The sequence below is a fragment of the Balaenoptera musculus genome, chromosome 2 (assembly GCF_009873245.2).
Source record: "Balaenoptera musculus isolate JJ_BM4_2016_0621 chromosome 2, mBalMus1.pri.v3, whole genome shotgun sequence".
Classification (NCBI taxonomy): domain Eukaryota; kingdom Metazoa; phylum Chordata; class Mammalia; order Artiodactyla; family Balaenopteridae; genus Balaenoptera; species Balaenoptera musculus.
In genome coordinates this window covers 70,498,288-70,519,760 of record NC_045786.1, presented here as the reverse complement: position 1 = coordinate 70,519,760, position 21,473 = coordinate 70,498,288, and the positions used below count along the sequence as shown (strand labels likewise).

The window sequence follows — 21,473 nt, the reverse complement described above, 5'->3', positions numbered from 1 at the left end:
GGGTTTTTCTAGCAGTTTATGAAGGTCTCTGTTCTATCTATAGGCTTTCTCCTACCCGGGAGGACTGACTCTGGGGCTCCATGTGTGAGTGGGGGGGTCATGCTGAGAGAGAAAAGCCTTTGATGGCCAAAGTAGGAGGGAAAGTGCTTCCCTGGCGGCAGATTTCTGTCTTATGCTCAGGTTTCTTCTAAGACTTTGATAGGAAATCTGGTCCTCAGTTTTCCATGTTTCCATAGGCTTTGACCTCTGCTTGTTAGGTTGAGAGCTCCTTCACTGTTTGGTTTCTCTGTTAATCCAGTACCATGTAAACACTGCTTTGTGTGTCCTAAAAAATCCTCAATTTCTGGTCAGTCCATGGCACTCTTCCCTGTTTTCCAGTGTCAATATATTCCTTGTCATTTCAATGAGTTTTGAGAAGATAAACACATGAGCCCAAGCAACCATCTTAAATTACAAGCCTCTAGGATTTATTCTCCAATTACAGTACTTATTAAAATTTATTGTCTACCTAATAATTTATATGGCTGTGTAGATTCTTTTGTGATTTCTGTAGTCTTTTCCTTTGATCATTTGACCTCTCCTTACAGGGTCGGTTCTGGACATTACACAGCATATGCAACTCACGAAGGTCGCTGGTTCCATTTCAATGACAGTACTGTAACACTGACTGACGAAGACACCGTCGTGAAGGCCAAGGCCTACATCCTGTTTTATGTGGAACGCCAGGCCAAAGCTGGGTCGGATAAACTTTAATACCTCCTCCAAATCATTATTCGTCAACTATACGGGACAAACATTTCCAATTTTCCATAAATACTTGATCCAAGATTTAATTTCATTATGCACTTTTCAGTTTCCTATTTTGGGTTTAGTTTTATTTTGTCAATGGTAGTGACTTATTGAACATGGGCACCAACTAATTTTTTTTTTTAGTTCTACCAGAAAACCTCAGCAGATATTTTGATTTGCTGCTTTAGTTGTAATAATTCAGTTTTTATATGTAGTTTCAAGAACTTAGTTCTATTTGACTTTTTTATATTAATGTTCAGTTCTCACTTTGAGGCACATTTACATCAATGCATTGTTACTCTCACATGCTGAAAGAAAGGTATGTTCCTGATCATGAAGAGCAACGTAACCACCTGCTGCCTTCTCACAGCTGTAACGGAGATCAGGTTGGCTCAAAATCAAGGATCCTGTGTGCACATAATTTGTGGCCCACGAGATTTCAGTGACTGCTCAGTAATCATTCTTTTTCCTTGTAAAAGATAACTGAAAGGGCATCATTAAGTAGACCAGTAATTGCTGCTCTTCGTATCTCTCAAAGCTGCTGTTTATCAGCACTAACTAAATTTGTTGGTTCAGTTGTAACTATATTGCAAATTCAAGAATTACCTTTTTTTTTTTTTTTTGGTTTTGGGGTATTTTCATAGAGATAGGGGTACTGAAAACTCCCAGTAAGGCCAAATACACTTAAGTGTTTAAAAAATTCCATGACTCGGCTACATGTTATCCAGGTGTTATTTATCCACTGCCGTGAAACCGTAGCTTCTGTTCGCCGTTTTGAGTCAGCACCTAATTCCCCGTTAGCTGTAGCACTGGGATTAACTGCATGTCCACTGTAGTCTTACTTCTTACTTGGTTGGTCACCTGAGGTTGAGATGCTACCCTCCAGAGTTGATTCTGACCATCACCTAAACATCGGGTAATACTGTGGGGTCTGCTTCCACAGAAGGAAACTAAAGTCTTTACTAGTCTAAGTTTTAACAACTCTTATTGGCCTATCCTCATAGCAGAGCAACTGAAAATATTTTCACTTTGAATAAGTAGAGTTTCTATTCTTGAGGTTAGTAGTCTGTTTTAAATTTTCAAGAAAAATAGGCACCAGCACTATTTAGATTTAACTCAAACTGAAATCTGGAACCAGCATCCCATCTAATGAAGGTAACTGTGCTTTCTGCAAGTGCTCCAAGCCAGCACGCACATTTTCATGTTCATTCCTTGTCCCAATCATTATTTTCCTCCCTTCCCAATTCTCTACAAGTTGTTACAAGGGGCAGAATGTATTTCATGTTAAGCCAGCCAACCGGACTTTTTGCTATTCTTGTTTTTCTGTTAAAAGAAAAAAATAGTCCAGATAATTTAAGTGTATGAATGTAAAAGAAAGTTGGGTGGCTATCCTCCTAGGTCGGATATTTGCAGTTGCAGGAGCAGATGTGCTCCATTTCCACTTTAATATTGGCCGGATAAATCCCACATTTTCTCAGAGCAGAACACATCTGCTATATACTTTAACTAGGAGCAAATTACAATTATGTCTAAACTGCACTGTCCAATACAGCAGTCACTGGCCACATATGGTTAGCTAAATGTTAATTTTAATTAAAAATAAATTAAAAACTCAGTTCTCCAGTCACACTGGCCACATTTCAAATGCTCAGCAGCCACACGTGGCACAGGACCGCCCTGTGGTCTGGGACAGTTCCACCTGTGTGCAGAACCCTCTCAGACAGCACTGGTCTGCACTTTCACTCCAGAGAAAAAAGCTCTGCCATCGTGTTTAAGTCTTACAACTTAGAAACAGAGAGCCTAGAATTAAGAGGGAAACATGTATTTAAAACAGTTCACAATGTTAAATTACACAGGTCGAGCCATGTGAAATTCTATTTGACTGTTTTTGATCTACAAAAATGACAGTTTCACATAATTTGATCTACTATATCAGTACATTAACACCACATGTCATTGAACTTGAAACGTGCATCTCCTTTGATCTCGCTCCTATGAGTCCAGGATCTTCTGTTTAGAAGGTACACAGCTGTAACTTCTAACATTTGCACTTAAATCATTAGTCTCTGGACAGGCAGCAGTTATAACTCCAGCAAGAAAGCCTCGGGCAGTGTTGATGGAGGAAAGTGGCCTTTATACCAAATGGAACTTACAACAGACTAGACTACTTTGTTGGGGAAAGTGGTCCTCACACAGGCAACACTGTTGGCTTAGGAAATGAACACATCTCCTCTCTGAATTCTGTAGTGTTTTTATTTCTTGATTTTACTTCAGCAGACAGGTTTGAAGGATATCATGAAGGTTCTTTGGAAAAGTGATTGGATCCATGTGAACTGTGCACTTGAACACCAGTGATGTAAATGTGCCTATCTGTATTTTGAAAATTTAACTGTGCAGCTTTATCACGCCTATTTCAAAAGCTGACTTCGTGCTCTTCGGGGCTCTTCCCTTGTGCCGTGTTGTCTCTAGCATGTTTGTGGCTTCTCGCTCAGAGAGCAGTGCTGAGGCAGGGCCTCAGGCCGAGTCACAGGGCTCCTCGGAACAAGAAAACTTTCTCAGAAGTCCTCCCACACAGGTGGGTGACAGAAACAGTTTGTGGCAACACAAATCTCTCTCCATGGTGGAGAAACTTTTGCTTATCCACTGTATTCTACTCAGTGTCTAGTGATGACAAATGTAATAGAATAAAACCAGTAAAGTATATGGGCCCTGGTTAAGTGTTAAATGTGTATCTCACCTGTGGAACCTGCTCAGCAGCTTGGTTTCTGGGGTTGGGGACATATTTATTTCTTAAAGCCAAACCTCTTCTTCATTGGTTTAGTGTATGTACATAAGTCTATTTAGATATACTTATCCCACTTCCACCTCCACCGTCCCCTAAACTTTCTCACATCCCCCCTGTTGAAGTGGCCTCTTCACACAGGCCCTGGAGAAGCTCCTGAGCAAAGTCCGTTCCTGCATCCAGGGCATGGGTCCCAAGGGATGAGCGTATGGCCGCAGGAAGGTGCCCATAGCACAGGAAGGGGTGGGCGTGGGTGGCGTCACGCTGTGGTCCAAGGTCTGTGCATCACCTCACGGGTGCAGTACCTTCCCCCTCAGGTCTGACTGTGACGGACTCCAGACTGCCCTCTGTGAGTGTTGGTTGTGTGTGACGTAATCATTTCCACTAAAACCTAGTCTGTATGATGCTGAGAGGTTTAACTGTGCAAGTGACTGATTTCATTTAAGTTGTAATCACATCCCTTTTCTGCTTCACCAACCTGAACTGTTTTATGGAAAGTATCATTAAAGATCTGGTCTCTTTCCTTTTGACTATTATTTCTGAACACCTTTCAGTGAAGCATAGTAAGTGATGATGTACTTAGCTCAAGCTACAGGCCGTTAGAGTCAGTCAACCGGTAGTAGTAGGTTTTTACAGACCCCTCACCATCTGAGGCTGCTGGTGCACACGGGCCCAGATGGAGTGACCTGGAGGGGCAGGGGGGTGGTGGGAGAGATCCTCTAGTGCCTGCATTCAGGTCCTGAGGGAGCTCACCCGCACGGAGTGACTTCATCCTGTCTTTCCTTGTGACACTGACTTTATAAAAATGAGGTCCACTTGACTCCTTCGGAGCCAGAGGAACTAGGTTTGGGGCTCCGAGCAAAGGATCGCCTTTTAAAGCCAAACAGGCAAACAAGTGCCATTGTTAAAAAATAAATATTTCTGCTTTACACCCCTCTCTGCCCCTATGTCCCCTGCAAACAAGCAAAAAACCCAAGACCCACCCTGTGTCCACACCCATCGTTTTCCTGTGTTACTTATTTGCCTGTTTCTATCAGTCTTCTTAAACTGAAGACAAAGGCGCCTGCAGCCCAAATGGTTTTGCCTCCAGTTCCCATGTCACACGTCTCCTTTTGGCAGCTGTGCTGGTCAGAGGCCATAGCAGATACTGCTGCAGCCACGGAGCTGAGCTCCACAGGTGGAAAGGGAGGAGCTGGGGGGAGCTGCTGTCACACCACCCAGGCCGTAAGCCAGATCCCTCCCTGCAGGCAGGCATGCACAGGGGCCCACCCTGCATTCTGGGGTGCTCCCTACAACCCCACGGGACAAGCAGCGAAGAGGCCAGGCTCCGAACGTTCACCCTGCCCACCTTTTGCTGTTCGAGCAGAGCTGCGGGAGTGCAGCTTGGAAGCCACCAGGAACCACAATGACTCTCCCCTGTGGCCAGCACACTTAACACGGCTCTGCCTTTTAGGAAGGTGAAAGAACCAACTACTTCCAGGGATCGGCCCTCTAAAAAGTACTGGTTTGGAAAGGATTTGGGAGGGAAAGTGGGGATAATAAGGCTTTCTAGCAAATCCGCCTCTGGTGCAGCAGTACCGTTTTAGTGGGTGAGTGTAGCTAGAGCCCAAAGAGGGACTCTGGCTGTCAGCTGTAATTTGAACAATTAAAATGATTAGCTTGAAATATGAGCAGCTCCTAGTTAACCTTTCCTCGAGAAACACATCTTCCTTTTGGCTGTTTCTTGGTTCATGTTGTTTTTAAGAAAAGTCACCCCTTCCACTTTGCCTCGGCAGTGGCGGGGTACCTGAGGCACAGGGGGCCACTGAGACTGGCTCCTCAGCGCAAGGGAGCTGGCTAGGACGGCTTCTTTCTCCTCTAGGCTGCATTCTGCTTTTACAGGCAAAGCTGTACCAGGTCCGATCGAGCCTTAGTTCCCGAAGAGGGTCTGCCGTATGTGCCTCATCTGTGTTACTCCACACAAGTGGAAACAAAGTATTCCCATTCCTTCCCATTCTAATTATGTGGGAAAAGGGACAAAGGTAACCACTGAGGTGGTGTTCCCTGGTCCAGCAGAGGAAAAATGGTTCCTCGTCTCACTACTGTAGCCCACAAACCAACCAACCAGTACGCAGAGCCAGGAGTTCACAGGAGGGGAAATGCGGTAGGGTCTGGTGAACGACTGGGAGTGAAGCAGTATTAGAAAATGGATCCATGGACTGAGAAATCTCAGTTACTTTAGGAAGGGAGAACTTAATGAATGACCTCCAGGCAACTTGCCGAGCAGCTTAATTCCAGGAACTAAAAGCATCACTCACAAGGAGGATGGTGTGTGGCTGGCTTAAAGGGCAAAAGAGTAAAATACTTCAACTTAAAATTGTTTCAAGCAGTTTTGTATTAAGAGCTACCTCATCCATCCTGACATTTTGGGAAATACAGACTAGATACAGCGGGACACATATTTGGAAAAATGTAAAGCCAAGTAAACTTAAGTTTAAAACGTGACACACACAGAAGAACCTTGGAGAGATAAGCTACTTAAGACAAATCTTTTATGAAAAAGCTCAGGGTAAAAATACAGCCAACTGGGAGACCAAAGAAATCCCTTTGCCTGGAGGAGAGCAGCAGAATTTGAAGGTAGTTCAGCCTAGCCTGGAAACCGTCAATACTGAACAAAATAACAGAGAAAAGCGTCACCCATGCCTTCTGCTTACACCTCTGAGCACAAAACCGTCACCCTTAGCTCTTCATAGACAGCAGGCTGCTTCCTACTAAGAGTAGAGCAAAAGACTCATATTGATGTCCTAGGAGACAAAAACATACTATTTACAATTAGAGTCCCTCCCAGTGAGTAGAGACTGCAAGCCCAGACAGAGGTGGTCTAGCCAGCAGCACAAGTGAAAATGCCAAAAGAGCTCTCCGCCTAACACCACGGTCAGCTAAAAGGAAAGAAATCCCTTTTAAGGAAGCTATTTAACTTCAATACGCCGCTTTTCTGCCAGGATTTTCAATTCCTCGAAACATAAGCCGAGCCACAGACTGCTGCACGTATGTCTGGGTCTGGGCTTCCCCCCTCGTCAGAGCAGCAGCACCAGTTGTTGGCCAAAAATAAACACCATTCCTCAACCATATATGTCCACCAGCCCAGAGCTAGGGAGGAGCAGCAGGAGGTAGAGGTCAGGTCCCCGGGCTCCAGCCACACTCTGTGGCCGCTGTGCACCATGCACATCACCCAGCTCAACCGCGAGTGCCTGCTACACCTCTTCTCCTTTCTGGACAAGGACAGCAGGAAGAACCTTGCCAGGACCTGCCCCCAGCTCCAGGACGTGTTTGAGGACCCCGCACTCTGGCCCCTGCTGCACTTTCGGTCCCTCACAGAACTCAAGAAGGACAACTTCCTCCTGAGCCCGGCGCTCAGGAGCCTCTCCATCTGCTGGCACTCCAGCCGCGTGCAGGTGTGCAGCATCGAGGACTGGCTCAAGAGCGCCCTCCAGAGGAGCATCTGCAGCCGGCACGAGAGCCTAGTCAGTGATTTCCTCCTCCAGGTGTGCGACAGGTAGGCCGCCTCTGAGCAGCGCTGGCATCCAGAGCTCTGGGAGGCTTCCGGGGGTCAGGGAAGAGCAAATTACAAGAGCAAGACGGCTTTGCTTCAGGGAGCCTCAGACTAGGCCCAAGGCAGACCCTCCAAGCCTGCCCACTGCGCAGTCCCCAGAAGATGGATAAAATCCTGGGGGAAACGGGCACCAATCCTCCCCTTAGCCTCACGGGTCCTGGAGCTGCTTCGGCAAAGAGGACGAACTTGGCTTCAGCTGTCCCTGTGTTTCAGGCGGCTGTCCTCCCTGGCAGCCATTAAGTGCTGGGTGGGTCCAGCTGGGCCTTCATTTTCAAGGTCAGGCTCCAGGAAGAGGTTTCTAGATTCAGCAATCAGCTCACCCCTCCGATCTGCCCCTAGCAAGCAAACCCCAAGACCTGTGAAATGCGGCTGAGGAAGGAGAGTTAGGGTGCTCAGCTCTGGGTTAGCTGACCAAGCCAGGCTCCAGAAGTAGGGGTGGTGATAATGGTTTCCTTATTAGAAACGCACTAACCTTCAAGGTACCTGAAGGAGAGAGTGTTTTAGCCTAAGTTTCAAATGAGCAAGCCAGAACTCTTAACAGGTTGTGTGACTTGCCCCAGTCTAGGATTGCCGGATATTAGCAAATAAAAATTCAAAAGGCCCAGCTAAATCTGAATTTCAGATAGACGGAATAATTTTTTTGGTGTCTGTCCCAAATACATCCTGTATTTGACCTGTCAGCCCCACAGAGGCTTAGCCATGGGTGAGACTCCCTTCACAGTCACAGCCTCCTGCCCAGAGCGGTCCATGCGAGAACAGATTCTCACTGAGGCTTTACCAGTCCTGTCCTGCCTTTCAGGAAAGACTCCCCCCTGTTTACTAACAAACTAGGTTCAGTCAGCTTGCTGCCACCCAAGTCTAACAGCTGCTATATTCTAGCAGCCCAACAAGGAGTGGAAGGAAATAGTGTAGTGGCCTGGCCCCACCTTTCTTTCTTTTTTTTTTTTTTAAGGCAGTAGAAGAAAACAGAAGATGGACTTGGGGCTGGTCCCTGATGGGACCATGCCATTTTGATGAGTTTAACAAGGCCCAGAAATCAGACTGGAGGGCGATATGTATGGGGTGAAAAGCTTGCCCCGAATCTGCTGCATTCTTGCTGTAGGGGAACCAGGTTTAATCCCCCATACCAGCAAGGTGTGGACTGGACCTCCAAGGCCACTGTCGAGGTACAGCAAGGGTCCCCAGTGTCACCAAAAAAGCAAAGGGCTTGGGGCTGAGTCCCCCAGTTCTGCTACTGCCCAACCATGTGACCCCAGCCCAAATATTTAAACACTTTCAACCTCATTTCTTTATCTGTAAAATGGGATAAACTACCTTATCTCACATGCTGAAAGGATTAAATGATACAGTACCACTAGCACATAGTAGGTATTGGTAAGTATGCACCAAATCTAGATCTGGCAATCAGCTGGGGAGAGGGGTTGTGAGAGGAAAGCTGAGGATAGCTGGGCAGGCAAGGAGCTGGCTTTTTCTTTCTCTGGTTTCTTCCTGCATCAGGATTATTTTAAAGGTTCTTAGAGGAAGGGATCATTTAACAGCCCTGGGGCTTAAACACCTACCTAATCCTTACCACCACCCTGAAAGTAAGTTTCTCTGCCTGACAGATGAGGAGGTGGCCCAGCAAGGTTCGGACATTTGTCCTGGGTCAGAGAACAAATATGTCACAGGCAAGTCACTTGAGCTCCCTGAGCCAGTTTCCTCATTCATGAAATTGGGGGTGGAAGGTTGATATGAAGACTTAGGAAGTTGTGTGGACTTGGGAAGACAGGATGCACTCGGTGTGTGGCTGTGGCCATGCCCAGTCTGTTTTAGGTCCTCACCTCCTTGCTCAAGGACAAGGGAGCTGAGCTGGCCCAGGCAGGTGCAGTCAAGGGGCAACGGGGGAGGCTGATGGGGAGAGGGAAACCCCCTGTGGCCCGACTCCAGATCCCTCTGGCTACAGGAAGCCAAGGCCTGCACCCCTGAGACAGGTCCTTCTTGACTGGAAGCTGTCTGGTCCTGCTTGCTCCCAGGAGACATGGGTTATGATAGCCTACAGAAGGTCCTGTACAGGTTCCAGATACACCAAATCTCGCTTTATCATCACAACAACCCCACTGGTAGGCATTATTCCCTCCCCGCCACCCACCCCCAACACACACCCCCAGGTAAACTAAGGCTCAGCGAGTGACTTAATCAAGGTCATGGCGCAAATAAGCCAAGTCCAACTTTGCTCAAGATCTTTTCCCCCAGCAGGTGCTGGTAAGGTTGGGGCAGAGAGACCCCCCCCCACCAAAGCTTTCTGGACAAGCTACCTGTGTCCCTGATTGTACCCACCTCAGGCCTGGGTCTAGCTACCTCCGGATCCTGGCCTGTGACAGGCTGGCATCCCACTGGAGATGCAGTAACTGCCTCAGTCAACTGAGCTGAAACCAGGTCTCTAGAACTCAGAGCGAATACTCAAGAGGCGTGCCCCGATGGCCTCACGGGTTAGAATGGGCCTGACTCTAAGCCACCCCACGGGAAACCCTTTCCTCCCTGCACCATCCTGCCAGGAGCATCAGGGCCTCAGCTTGAAGCTAGACTGGAGCAGTCACTCCGCACCGCTTTCCTCACCCCCACCCAAGGCAACAAGTCTGAAAGGATCAAAGAAACTATAGCCGACCCTCCTTGGAATCAGCATCGCCTATGTCCACAGTAGGACCGGGGCTTGGGCTCCTGGGGCTAAGAGCCCAGGCAGATTAAAGTAAGGTGGGGTGGAGTGGCAGAAAGAACAGGGGACACGGGACAGAAGCCCCAGTTCAGATCCCGGCGTGTCACCGCGGGCAAGTGCCCGAAACTCTCTGAGCCCGTTCCTCCTCTATAAAAAGCGGGAGGGCCTGCCCGGTCTCCCAGAGTTGGCACGGGGACCAACCAGGGAGCTAAGGGGCGTGACCGGGGGCGGCCGCACGCTAGCACGCTAACCGCACCCTCCTCGGCCCCGGCCCGCGGTCACCGCGTTCTCTCCGCAGGTGCCCCAACCTGGCATCCGTCACGCTGTCGGGCTGCGGCCACGTCACCGACGACTGCCTGGCGCGACTGCTGCGCTCCTGCCCGCGCCTGCGCGCGCTGCGCCTGGAGAACTGCGCGCGCGTCACCAACCGCACGCTGACGGCCGTGGCGGCGCACGGGCGGGCGCTGCAGACGCTGCACGTGGACTTCTGCCGCAACGTGAGCGCGGCCGGCCTGCGCCGCTTGCGCACTGCGTGCCCGCGCCTGACGCTGCGCGCCGAGCACAGCGCGGCCATGATCCCCGATCAGTCCCCGGGCGGCCTGCGTTCGCCCGGCGCTGCCCTCCGCAAGCAGCTTCTGCGCTAGGCCGGCCGGGCCGTGGCTGGGACACCGGCCCTGGGCCTCCGAGCGGGAGGAGTGGCCTGCATTGAACAACAGCCCCTAGACAGCCGCCACATTCTCAGCCAAGACGGGGATACGAGCGCCTCCCCCACACTACGATTTTATACATTGGCTGAGTGCAAGATTTGATGGCCAGATGCTTGGAGAACACTCGGGTGTTTCTCACTAAACACCAGCACCCTTCCCTGTCTCCCCTAAGCACCCGGTTCTCCGCCTGGCGCTGGGCGAGAGCCCTTAGCCCATACTCCACGGCTGAGGTTGCAGTTGTGGGGGGGGGGGTCTAAATAACAGCCGTGGGGAGGCGTGGCCGCTCGGAGCTACCCGGGGGCGCGTCTCCGTGCTGCACCAGCGGGAGGAGGGGAGGCACCCCGGGCACAGGGCGCTAGAGAGCCATCGAACGGGTTACCTAGAGGCTTTGCTCCGCGCCCACCCCAGCCCGCTAGCCTTTCATCTGTCAGATGCATTCCTAGCAGTGACTGCAAACGCGATTCTACAAAATTCGCTTGTTGCTGTGATTTTTTCATAAACTGGATTGTTATCCTTATTTTCTACCATCCTCCCATCATAAAGGGAAACAATCATTGGAAAAACCCAAAGTAAAGACATAAAAACAAAAGCAGCAGACCTGGTTAAATCCTTGCTTAACGAAGCCATTAAAAGGCAATGCAAAGTTAAATTTTTACCTGCTATATTTGCTGAACGTGGGCGCACGCCTGGAGGTCAACTTCAGGGCTTTAGTCACTGGTGCCCCACCTTTAGCCACCAAAGGAAGGGCTCTCAGCCATCCTGCAGCCTCCTGGTTCTAGGTACACGGGGGAAACTTTGGGTAAGTGCGGAAAGGAGGGAGAATGGTGGCGTGGTGGGTGATACTCACACCCTGGCTCCTCCCATCACCAGCTGAGATCAAGGCCCTTTAACCACCTGAGGCCAGGTGTTTCTTCTTTGTGAAAGGGGCTCTTGATGCCTACTCACATTGTTGGGCTGCACGCCACAGGCCTACAAGGCCTGCACTTGTCCAGCTTTAAGACTGAAGAAAGAGCCCAGAGTCAGCAGCAGAGACATCAATGGTTTAATGGATGGAGGAATCTTACATGTCTGAAGCAAGGTCCTGGAGTGACGCCCCACTGTGTGCAGCTGATGGTGGGCAGGACATGGTGGCAGTCTTCGCTTGGTGGTGGGGGAGGGGAGATTACCAGTTATAGGGGAATTGATGTCAGGTGGGTTCATTAGTTACGAGTGAAACCAATGGAATGGCACGCCCCTCACCACCCCTTTGATAAGAACAGCCCCAGCTGGGGCCTGGGACAAGTACAAAGGAAGATCAGTCATGTGTGTAAGGTTTAGGTGAAACAGGCACTGGTCAGGCAGGGGATGTACAGAGAGCAAGAGAACAGCCATCTTTAGACCTGACCATACAACATGGGTTCCTTAATTCGTTGCCCCAATATTGGGGAAACAGCAAGGAAAAAAAGACATTCTCATGGAGCTTATGTTTTAGTGGGGGAAGAGACAGTAAGTAATTGGTGTATAAGAGGATAAGTACTGGGGAAGAGGGAAAATACAGGGTAAGAGGGTATTTGGGAATTGCTGGAAAGGAAAAAGCAACTTAAAAGAGGTCGACCAATGTAAGCCCCATTGAGAAGGAGGCATTTGAGAACGGAAGTGGGGGAGAGAACGGTGCAGCGTCTGGAGGAAAATATTCCAGACAAGAGGGAACAGCCTCCAGCGCAAAGGCCCCAGACTAGGAGCATGGCTGGTGTGTTATGGCTGGAACAGAGTGAGTGAGAAGGAAAGGTAAGCAGGAGAGGTGATGAGAAGAATAAGGGATAAGAGGGGCCTCACCCAGGCCTCAGAGGTTATTATGAGGATGAAACGAGAGCTGGAGATCCCCCACTCAGGCCACCTCCAGCAGGTGCCAGGGCCCCACGAAGATGATGGTGAAGGCCCAGAGGGGCTGAAATTTCTCTAGGCAGAGCCTGTGGGCAGGCAAACAGCACCCTACCTCGCCCAAACCCCTCCAGGGACTGCCGAAGGCCTCAGTTGCTGCCCCTGGGCCCCTGGTTAGACCCATCCCTGAGCCCAGAAACCGGTAACCGCACTGACCCTGGACCGGCATAATCCTTCCTCATCCCTGTGTGGGGAAAGCCAGCCCTGCCAGGCCACCAGCTGCAGTGGAACATGAGGGCCTACTACTAGCCTGTGAGACGCAGGTGTCCTCTGGGTGATTTTCTAGTTTACCCACCCTTGCTCTGAACTCTGGAGAGAGGCTTTGCAGGAAATCAATTTTTCAGCCACTACTGCAAACAATGTTGAAAGAAAGCTCAGGCTCCCAGGGACTTAAATGTTTGTTTAAAACAGAGCCACTTAAACCCCATGGCTTTGCTTTCATCGTCTCTGATAAGCCCCAATTCCCAGAGGTCTTGTTTGCCCTAAGTTGGTGGTTTATACTGGGGAAAAACAGGACCCTGGTTTCTAGCTCTCCTCTGACCAAGGGCAGGTCAGCCCTCTTCAAACCTCAGCTTTCTTACCTGTATATTGGGATAGCTAGAGAATCTTGCTTGCAAAGTTCTCTTAAGGGTTATGAGACTGTGTTTGTAAAGCAAACAAAGGTTACTGTATATTCAGCTGGAAAGTGGGTAACCTACATTCCCCTGAGGTTCCTTTTCCCACAGAAGCTCTTTTATAAATGAGGGTTAAGTTCCCCTTGATGCCTAGTAAACCCTCACGTACCAAGACTAGTGATCACAGAACGAAAGCTGTGCTGACAGTTGTGTCCAGCGTTGTTTCTAGGGCTCCAATTAGGCCCTGCCCCCTGCACAGGACCTTTGGGTCCCCGAGCCCAGGCCCATCTGTGGTACTCCTGGAAGGCAGGCACTACTCTCCACCCTGCCTTCTAACAGTCCCCGTTCATTCACATCACCAGGCACTGAGCAAAGGCACTGGACAGAACACAGCGCCCTGCTTAATCTAAAAACAGCTTTCAAGGTCTTCTCTCAGATTTGCATAGAGCAAGGGGCACTGCATGCTTAATTAATCTACCAACTCATTCATCTCACAAACATTTACTGGGTGTTGGGCATGGGCTGGGCCAGGCCTTACCTCAAGGGAGTCACTCTAGTCAGAAGACACGCAGCTGGGGTTGAGGGGGGTTTTGAGTGCTCTCCCAGCTCTGCCAGCCATAACTTCTGACAAGTTATGACTTCTCGGAGACTCCATTTCTCTATTTGTAAAATAGGACTAGTACGCTCTCTGTGACACTGTGCTGAGATTTTGTCTCATTGTGTACTGCCTGGAAGGCAGAGGGTAGGGAAAGGCATCCTCACATCCACAGGGGGCTAGAAAAGCCAAGTGCCCAGCAGAACCCACAAGAAGCAACACTTGATGGAGGACACAGCCTTTGAGCCGAGACTGGAAGACTGACCCCAGCTCCCATAAGGTTGGTATCAGCAGCAGGCACAGCTCAGGAAAGACAGAGTCAGGAAGCCCAATACATGTCCAGAGAAGGCTGAGCTGGGGGAGATGGGAGCCTGACCCAGAGCCACTTGGAAATGGCTTGGGGATTATCTGTGCCCTCACAGCCTCCATTAGAACACACCACACAGACTTTGCCCCACTCCTGAATGCTAACTCTTTTCACTCTCAGTTTTGGCCAAGGCAGCCAAAGTGAAAGCTAGCGGGAGGGTGCAGAACCTCAGCACTGGGGCAGGACAGTGCCCCCTAGTGGGAGGCTGGCCGCAGTCACCACATCATACTGGCTAGTCGGCTGATCCTCAATGCCAGCAGAGACTGGGGCCACATGCTCAGAGGTCAGGGGCTCCAGATTGCTCCCTAGGAAACAGAGCCTGCTGGGGGGTACATTGTGCTCAAGGCTTGTCTTACAGGGACACACTGGCCTGTTTTGGCACAGGCTGAATGTTTGCAGGGGGCTGACTGAGCCCCCTCAACTCCACCACTGGCGTGCTGACAGGAAGCCAGGACTCGCAGCTCTCGTCTTTAAGTACCTGTGATCCAGCACTTTCCCTCTCCTGACCTCGAATTCTTGGTCTGTAAAGGGAGAGATCATCTGACGCCTTAGTTCTAGGATTCCTCCAGCTCTGGGATTCAATGCCCAAGACTTGCTTTTTGCTAAAAACCGAGCTCACCATATATAGGTTTCATCTCACTGGCAGTGCTGGGCAAAGGCCACGAAGCTGGGAGGCCCAGAAAAAAGCTGCACCTTGCAAGGGCCTTTGAGGAAATCTTTTTTTTTTTAATCATTCACTTTATTTATTTATTTTTAATTTATTTATGGCTGTATTGGGTCTTCGTTTCTGTGCGAGGGCTTTCTCTAGTTGCGGCAAGCGGGGACCACTCTTCATCGCGGTGCACGGGCCTCTCTCACTGTTGCGGCCTCTCTTGTTGCGGAGCACAGGCTCCAGACGCGCAGGCTCAGTAGTTGTGGCTCACGGGCCTAGTCGCTCCGTGGCATGTGGGATCCTCCCAGGCCAGGGCTCGAACCCGTGTCCCCTGCATTGGCAGGCGGATTCTCAACCACTGCGCCACCAGGGAAGCCCAAGGAAATCTTAAATTTTAAAGGCTAGGGGGTCAAAGTTCTCTTGAGACTGTTTAAGGGTGATAAAAACTGCAAGGATTTGTTAACTGAATGAGTCTAGCAAAGAAAAAAAAAAAAAAAGGCCTAAGCCTCTATGGGGGTTGAAAGTGAACTACGGGGGAAAAAATAGCTGCACTAGGCTCATTGCAGCTCCTCACATCAGGGACTCACACTTCCTCCTCTCTCCCAGAGCTTCAAAAGTTGAGAGAATGAAGAAAAATGACAGGTTTCCAGCAAAGAAATGGCATCTGCTATAAAATCAAGGTGTCTGTGCAGGTTTTCCTCGCAGAGTTAGGCCTCCTGAGAAGCCATCCGTTAGGCCCGACAGGTGGGGCCTGAGCGTCAGCCTGCTGCGGGTGCCCCCTCCCCTGAGTCCAGAGGGAGCTGGGGCAGCAGAGCCCAGAGCCTCATGAAGGTCAAGGCCTTGTGATTTAAAATAGTCTGAGACTGCAGACGTAGGCTTCAGCTCGGCACACTCTCAGCCCAGCCCACCAAGAGGGAAGAGCTACTTGTCACCGGGAGCCAGCCCAGAAGGCCCGAAGAGACCCCTTTTGGCATTGTCCAGGATCTCAGCAGCACACAGAGGCCTTTCTTCGCTGAGGGAAGCTCCCTCCTGGCCCAGAGGCCCGGACAGTGCCTTCCCACCCCCCAAGTGAGTGCTTCAAGCGCAAAGACCTTCACCGCTGCTTCTGACTGAGCTCTCAGATCAAGTATTAAAGGCTCAGAACCCCCTGGGGGTCCCCAGAAGCTGTGGTCTTCTGAGACACAATGCCAATTGAAGCCTCTTTTCTATAAAACTGAAATGTCATCATTCTAAATATTATTAGATATACTCACTGGGAAATATCCATGCACCACATCATCTTAGCCGACAAAACCACATCTTCCTTCCAATTTCTCTTCGCAAACACACACCTTTTACCTTCCTTGTGGAAAACAAACGCCTGTAAGGCTCTCTGGCACCTCATTTGAGCAGGCTGTCAGCCTTGGCCTTGTCCATGAAGTACACTGGAAGTAGCGTGTGGCATGAACTTGGAGTGGATGAAAGAGAGACGCCACCCAAAGGCTGTGCCCTCTCCCTGTTCCCACTCCCAGAGCCTTCACAGCTGCTCTCCAGATAGCCCTTTCTCCCAGGACCACATGCTCATTCTGACACGCCTGAGCAAATGAACACATCGCCCAGGGCCTTCAAGATCTGGGTTTAAGAACCAAGGGTGTAACCCCTTCCCCAGTCCCCTGCACAATTCCCCACCATCATTCAAGGACATAAAAGCCACGCATTAGTTCTCAAATTAATTCACACATTCACATGGTCACTCATTCATGTATGCTAAGTGCCCACGTGGCTGCCCTTCCAGGGTAGATGACATGTTATTGTAAACTGCCCCGCTCTTTAATTCCATCACTGGATCTGCTGGCTCCTCAAAGGGCGGTGGGGGTGGGCAGTCAGAACTGTACCACTTTAGTTAGTTTCCTCCTTGCCTAGTAGAGCTGCATCCCGTACCAGGTATCCTGGGGCTGTTCAAGAAAGGCTCCTATTAGCGTGTTACACTTTAAGCCAGCTACGGAGAAGGAGGAAGCATAGTGCTAAAGGATGGACACAGGGACCCTGTAGTGAGGGAACACAGTGAGAGACCAAGGATGACAGAACCAATGAAAACAGGAGCTTTCACCTCAGGGGGCTGCTATACCCATGCGGCCCTCTGCTCTGTCATTTCCAAGCAAAGCTCAGTGTGAAGGAATGTTTCTGATGAGTCAAAAAGCTGTCAGAGTGAAACTAGTCTGAAAGCTCATTCTCTCTTCATCAAAGCTCCAGTAACAAAAGCAGCCCATGCACTGATTCCTGAATTGGCTTTATTTCTCTGCATAAGGAACCCTGCACAGGCAATTCAAATTAAAACAAAATAAATATATGAATATTCATGTAAAACTGTCCTTTCTAATGAACAATTATACACAATGTACAATTTCATGTTCACTGGGTGGGTTTACAAAAATGTACCATTCCCAACTAAAAATGCACCGAAATGGTTCCATGCAAACTTATCAAAAGTGACCACAAATATGGAGGGAAAAACCTGACTTAGAGCACTTTGTCTTTTTTTTGTACAATCACAGAAAAATAAAAACATCTAATTTCTTTGTTACATTTAGAGTAACTAAATGTGGCCACTGTTTATAATGTCGGTTTATGTTCCTAAAACATCTATTAGTTACCATAAAAGTGTATCAGCATTAAGTTGGAAGTGAGCATTACTGAGAAGAAGGAGGGGCGACGGCACCCTGGGTGGTCAGTAGTCAGTGTCGGAGCCCTCAGCGTTGTCCACGTTTCGCGAGAGCATGTAGTTGTCCATGTCGATTGAGCGGCAGTTGTTGATGGCGTAGCGCAGGCGCTCAGCCATGACCAGCTGGCTGGAGTAGGGCGGCAGTCTCAGCTGGAAGAAGCAGGTCTGTGAGGTAGGCAGACTGTCGTAAGGCTGTGGAGAGAGAGACCCAGAGCCGTGACTGCAGCACTGGGGTATCATGCGGGGAGCAGGGCTGCTCATCACCACCACCCCCAAAGTCAGGAAAGCACTTCTCCCTGCCTTCAGGTGGGCTCCACGGACATGACTGACTGCACGGCCACGTGGAGAGCAAGCAGAGACTTGGCAGTGGTAGGAAGAGTGCAGGCTCTGGTGTCCTGTGGCCATCTAGCTTTTGGCGAAGATGCTTCTTTCCTCTCCTCACTCCTCCAAAGCCCTCACGTGTGAAATGAGAATGAGCCCTGACTGGCAGGGTTACCTGGTAGAACACACTTCGCACAGTGCCTGCCACAGAGTAGGAGTGCAACAGACTTCGTTCCCTTTCACCAAGAGGGTGCAAACTTGAAGCTGCTGCAGGGATTCCCCCAACAGAGCCGGTGAAGTGGAAGGAACAACTGTAAGGGAGTCACCACACTCCTCCTCCTCTCACCGTCCTCCTAGTGAGCATTCTGCCATCCTTCACCTGCCATGGCCACCAGCACACCGCTCAGATGAGGAAGGAGCAGTTAATGAAATCCCAGCCCAGCCCTTTAACCGATGGTGATGCAGTCGTTTAAAATGATAATTATGAAGATAAGCAGCAAAACAGAAAAGTGCTGGAGATAGACTGTTAGGTGGAAAAAGCAGAATACAAAATTCTAAATGCGTCATGCAAAAATGTATATGCTTGAGGAATTACACAAAGGTGAAAGGTGACAATGGCTACCACTAGGAGGGACAGGATTCCTGTCCCTCCCTGCAAACACTGTCCTGCCTTGCAAACACAACTATTTTCCAAACTATTTGTAATGATAGTAATGATTTACATTGTTTTTATAACTTTTTATAACTTTTTAAAAAATGAGTTTTTTTTTTAACTGGGCAGTTAGCCCCTGTTAGCACAGAAAAAAAAAGGCTGAGGTACAGGGATGACTGCTTGGGCTGGGGACAACTGGGGACAGCTACGGGAAGAACACGGGGTTCTAAGAACCTGCCCTCTCTTTCTTGTTGAACTCCTTGAAACCAGCCCTCCTCCTCCTCGGAACTCGACATCAGGTGAGTGCATTTCTAAGAGGTGGGAGATGGAGGGCCCAGAAGCTTAGCTGTGCCAGATCCAGTGATGAATGCAGAAAAACCACAACCCACAAAGACATTAAAGGGGAATGTCAACAGGTGGCTCTGATTTGGAAACTAGAGAAATGGTTTAAAAGTCACAAAGGAGAGACCCATAGTGGTCAGTTTTCTGAGGCTAAAACCCCCCAGGCAGGGGATTAATAGTGGATTAACTCCTGGGATGGCACGGTAGCCCAGGACAGATACAAGGCAAGGTTTTTTTCCAGAGCTGAATAGAAGCAAACCATTTCCTCCTCCCCATCTTTCTCTGAAGCAACAAAACAGATTTACAACTTATAGTTTCTGGCAAGTCACATCGAAAATTTACAGAAAGGCTCTCTTCACAGCCTTTCCTGTGCACGGCCTCTCCAGCAAGCCCAGGAGTGGAGCGCAGGCAGGCGGCCTCAGGAGGCAGCAGGGGAGGGACGGCTTCGACTACAGCCACTTTCAAGGGGTAGTTACAGGAAAAACACCAGAAAGGCAGATAATGAAACCTGATGAAACTGGTAGGATGGGCCCTTGAGTGAGGAGGTCCCACCTTCCTGTTTCTGGAATAAACACCATGGGCCCTGCTCAGGGGACTGCCCAGCTCATGGCGGGTGGAGGAGGAGAAAGAGGGAACACAGACACGTCTAACTTAATGTTGGGTTTGAGGAGTGTACCAAGTGTCCAGGAGATGGATATAAGAAGATCTACGTCTGCCTGGAGGAATAGTCAGGAGGCATAGGAAAGCATCCAGGAGGGCTTTCTGGAGGAGATGACATTGGTATTGGGCTTAAAGGATGAGTAATTGCTTGCCAGGCATAGATGGAAAGGGATGGGAGGAGAACTTACTAAAGCAGTGGGAAAAGCCTGCACAAAGGCATGGACATTTAAAAACGGTGTGACCTTGGGAGTTCCCTGGTGGCTTAGTGATTAAGATCCCAGGCTTTCACTGCCGTGGCCTGGGTTCAATCCCTGGTTGGGGAACTGAGATCCCGCAAGCCATGCGGTGCGGCCAAAAAAAACCTCCCAAAACAAACAAAAAACCCCCCAAAATAAAAAACAGTGTGGTCCATCAGGAGAAAGGCAAGCAGCCCATGATGGCCAGAACATAATAAGCATCAAGAGGTGATATCAGAAGGCGGGGCAGAGGCCAGACGGTGGAGGTGAAGAAGACTGCTAAGGTGGTTGACGTTTAACCTGGAGTCAACACAAGGGGCCGCTGAACGGTGTGAAAGGAAAAGAGTGACGTGGTCAGAGGGGTGCTTGAGAAAGATGACTCTGGCAGCAGTGTGCATTTAAGGCTCTAAGCCCTTTTATTCCTAAGCCATCTGTCAAAACAGCAGCTGGGCTGGAGCTCTGCAGCAGGGACCTTTCATCAGGCTGCAGAGAAGCTGCACTGCCTGCTCCGTGATGCACACCACGCACGTAGCCACAGAGCACGTTATTGCTGCTCCCTGTGTCTTCACGTTCCTTCCGGAGCATGTGCACCATTAATGGTTAGTATCTTCATGAAAACAAATAAACAAGACCGTGTCGCAGTGCAGAAGTCACACAATGAGCAGGCATAGGAAATATGAGGCAGAGGCAACATGATGACGCTTCTGCCAAGCTTAGCTTTCATTCAGGAAGCTACTGGAAGATTCAGCGAAGGTTGTTGGTTGTAGTGTGCTTTCTACATCCATTTAGGACTTTTTAAAATTGAAGTTATGTGATGTTTCTAAACAAGTTTCTGTGCTTGATTTTTTTAAAAAATCTGGAAATTCCAAGCATTAATCCTGAATTGGCAGGCCTACTTTTGAAGCCCAACATGCAAGCATCAAGGAAGCAATAAAGGCACACATTACCAAGGAAGAAAAAATATCTTACTTACCCTATCAACCTTCATGATCTGAAATCTCTGAGAGATATCAGCAGTGTTGGCTGGTAGTCGAGACCTTCCAGACACAAACCTCATGAAAAGCACCCGCTCCTCGTTGGAGAACTCCTCCAGCGTGTGCCAGAACCACTGCACCAGCTGGTGCTGCTCATCCACCTCCCGGTACCGCACCACTTTCTTCAAGACTTCTACAGAGATCTCGGGCATCCCGCACACCATCTGCTCCAGCTGCTTTGCCGTGAGGAGGGACAGCAGTGGCACGGGGACGATCCAGGACATCCCTTCTCGGACCGCAGCCACCTGCTCCCAGGAGAGGTTGTTCATTCAATGTGTGCGCACAGACTGGGCACCCACGGTGGACCCAGCTGGGCCGGCACCTCGTGCCTGCTCATCTGCTCCCAGGCCCTCTACTTGTCGCTCAGAACTGGCATGACTGCACACGGCCCAACCACCTTGCCTCTGACCCTGTGTTAGAACTTCTCCCTGCCTGGAGGACTCATACACTCCTTCCTGTCCCAGTTCAGGTCAATTCAGGAGCCCACCTTCCCTGCCCCACAAAATCCCAGCCCACTGGGGCCTTCCCTAATGCCCACCACACTCCTGATCACACACAGCCATGGGCTGTTACACTGTGCTATGTGGGATACTTCGTCTTCTCATCAGGGTAAGAAGCTCTTGGAGGATGTGTCTAGAGCTCCTACTGTTTTTGTAATTTATATTTTCTTTTGAAAACAGTTATATCCTTTTTGTAAAAATCATTTGTGCTGATTGTAAAAGAAAAAGAAAAGTACAAAGAAGAAAGTAAAACTGAGACATCCTTTTGTAGGAAGGCTGCAAAAAGGACAGAAAATTTGATCAGGAGATGGGTTCTG

At 49.6% G+C, this 21,473-nt stretch overlaps 3 protein-coding genes across 11 annotated transcripts in view; 2 read left to right on the top strand and 1 right to left on the bottom strand.

The window, feature by feature from the left end:
- USP3 (ubiquitin specific peptidase 3) overlaps nt 1–4,094 on the top strand; it is a 227,306-nt gene extending 223,212 nt beyond the window's left edge. For all 7 annotated transcript variants that reach the window (XM_036841463.1, XM_036841465.1, XM_036841462.1 and 4 more), the window contains one exon: nt 588–4,094. In XM_036841463.1, coding sequence (XP_036697358.1) covers nt 588–753 — 166 coding nt within the window. In that variant the 3' untranslated portion in view covers nt 754–4,094. The remainder of the gene's footprint in view (nt 1–587) is intronic.
- A 2,643-nt stretch (nt 4,095–6,737) lies between these two features.
- FBXL22 (F-box and leucine rich repeat protein 22) lies at nt 6,738–11,145 on the top strand. The gene is made up of 2 exons (XM_036841477.1): nt 6,738–7,106; nt 10,154–11,145. The coding sequence occupies exons 1-2, from the start codon at nt 6,772–6,774 to the stop codon at nt 10,497–10,499; spliced, it is 681 nt and encodes a 226-aa protein (XP_036697372.1). The 5' UTR covers nt 6,738–6,771; the 3' UTR covers nt 10,500–11,145.
- A 5,817-nt stretch (nt 11,146–16,962) lies between these two features.
- HERC1 (HECT and RLD domain containing E3 ubiquitin protein ligase family member 1) overlaps nt 16,963–21,473 on the bottom strand; it is a 215,380-nt gene continuing 210,869 nt past the window's right edge. For all 3 annotated transcript variants that reach the window (XM_036841279.1, XM_036841282.1, XM_036841283.1), the window contains 2 exons: nt 20,596–20,901; nt 16,963–17,603 (listed from right to left, as the gene is read on the bottom strand). In XM_036841279.1, the coding sequence (XP_036697174.1) occupies nt 17,418–17,603; nt 20,596–20,901 (492 nt within the window). In that variant the 3' untranslated portion in view covers nt 16,963–17,417. The remainder of the gene's footprint in view (nt 17,604–20,595; nt 20,902–21,473) is intronic.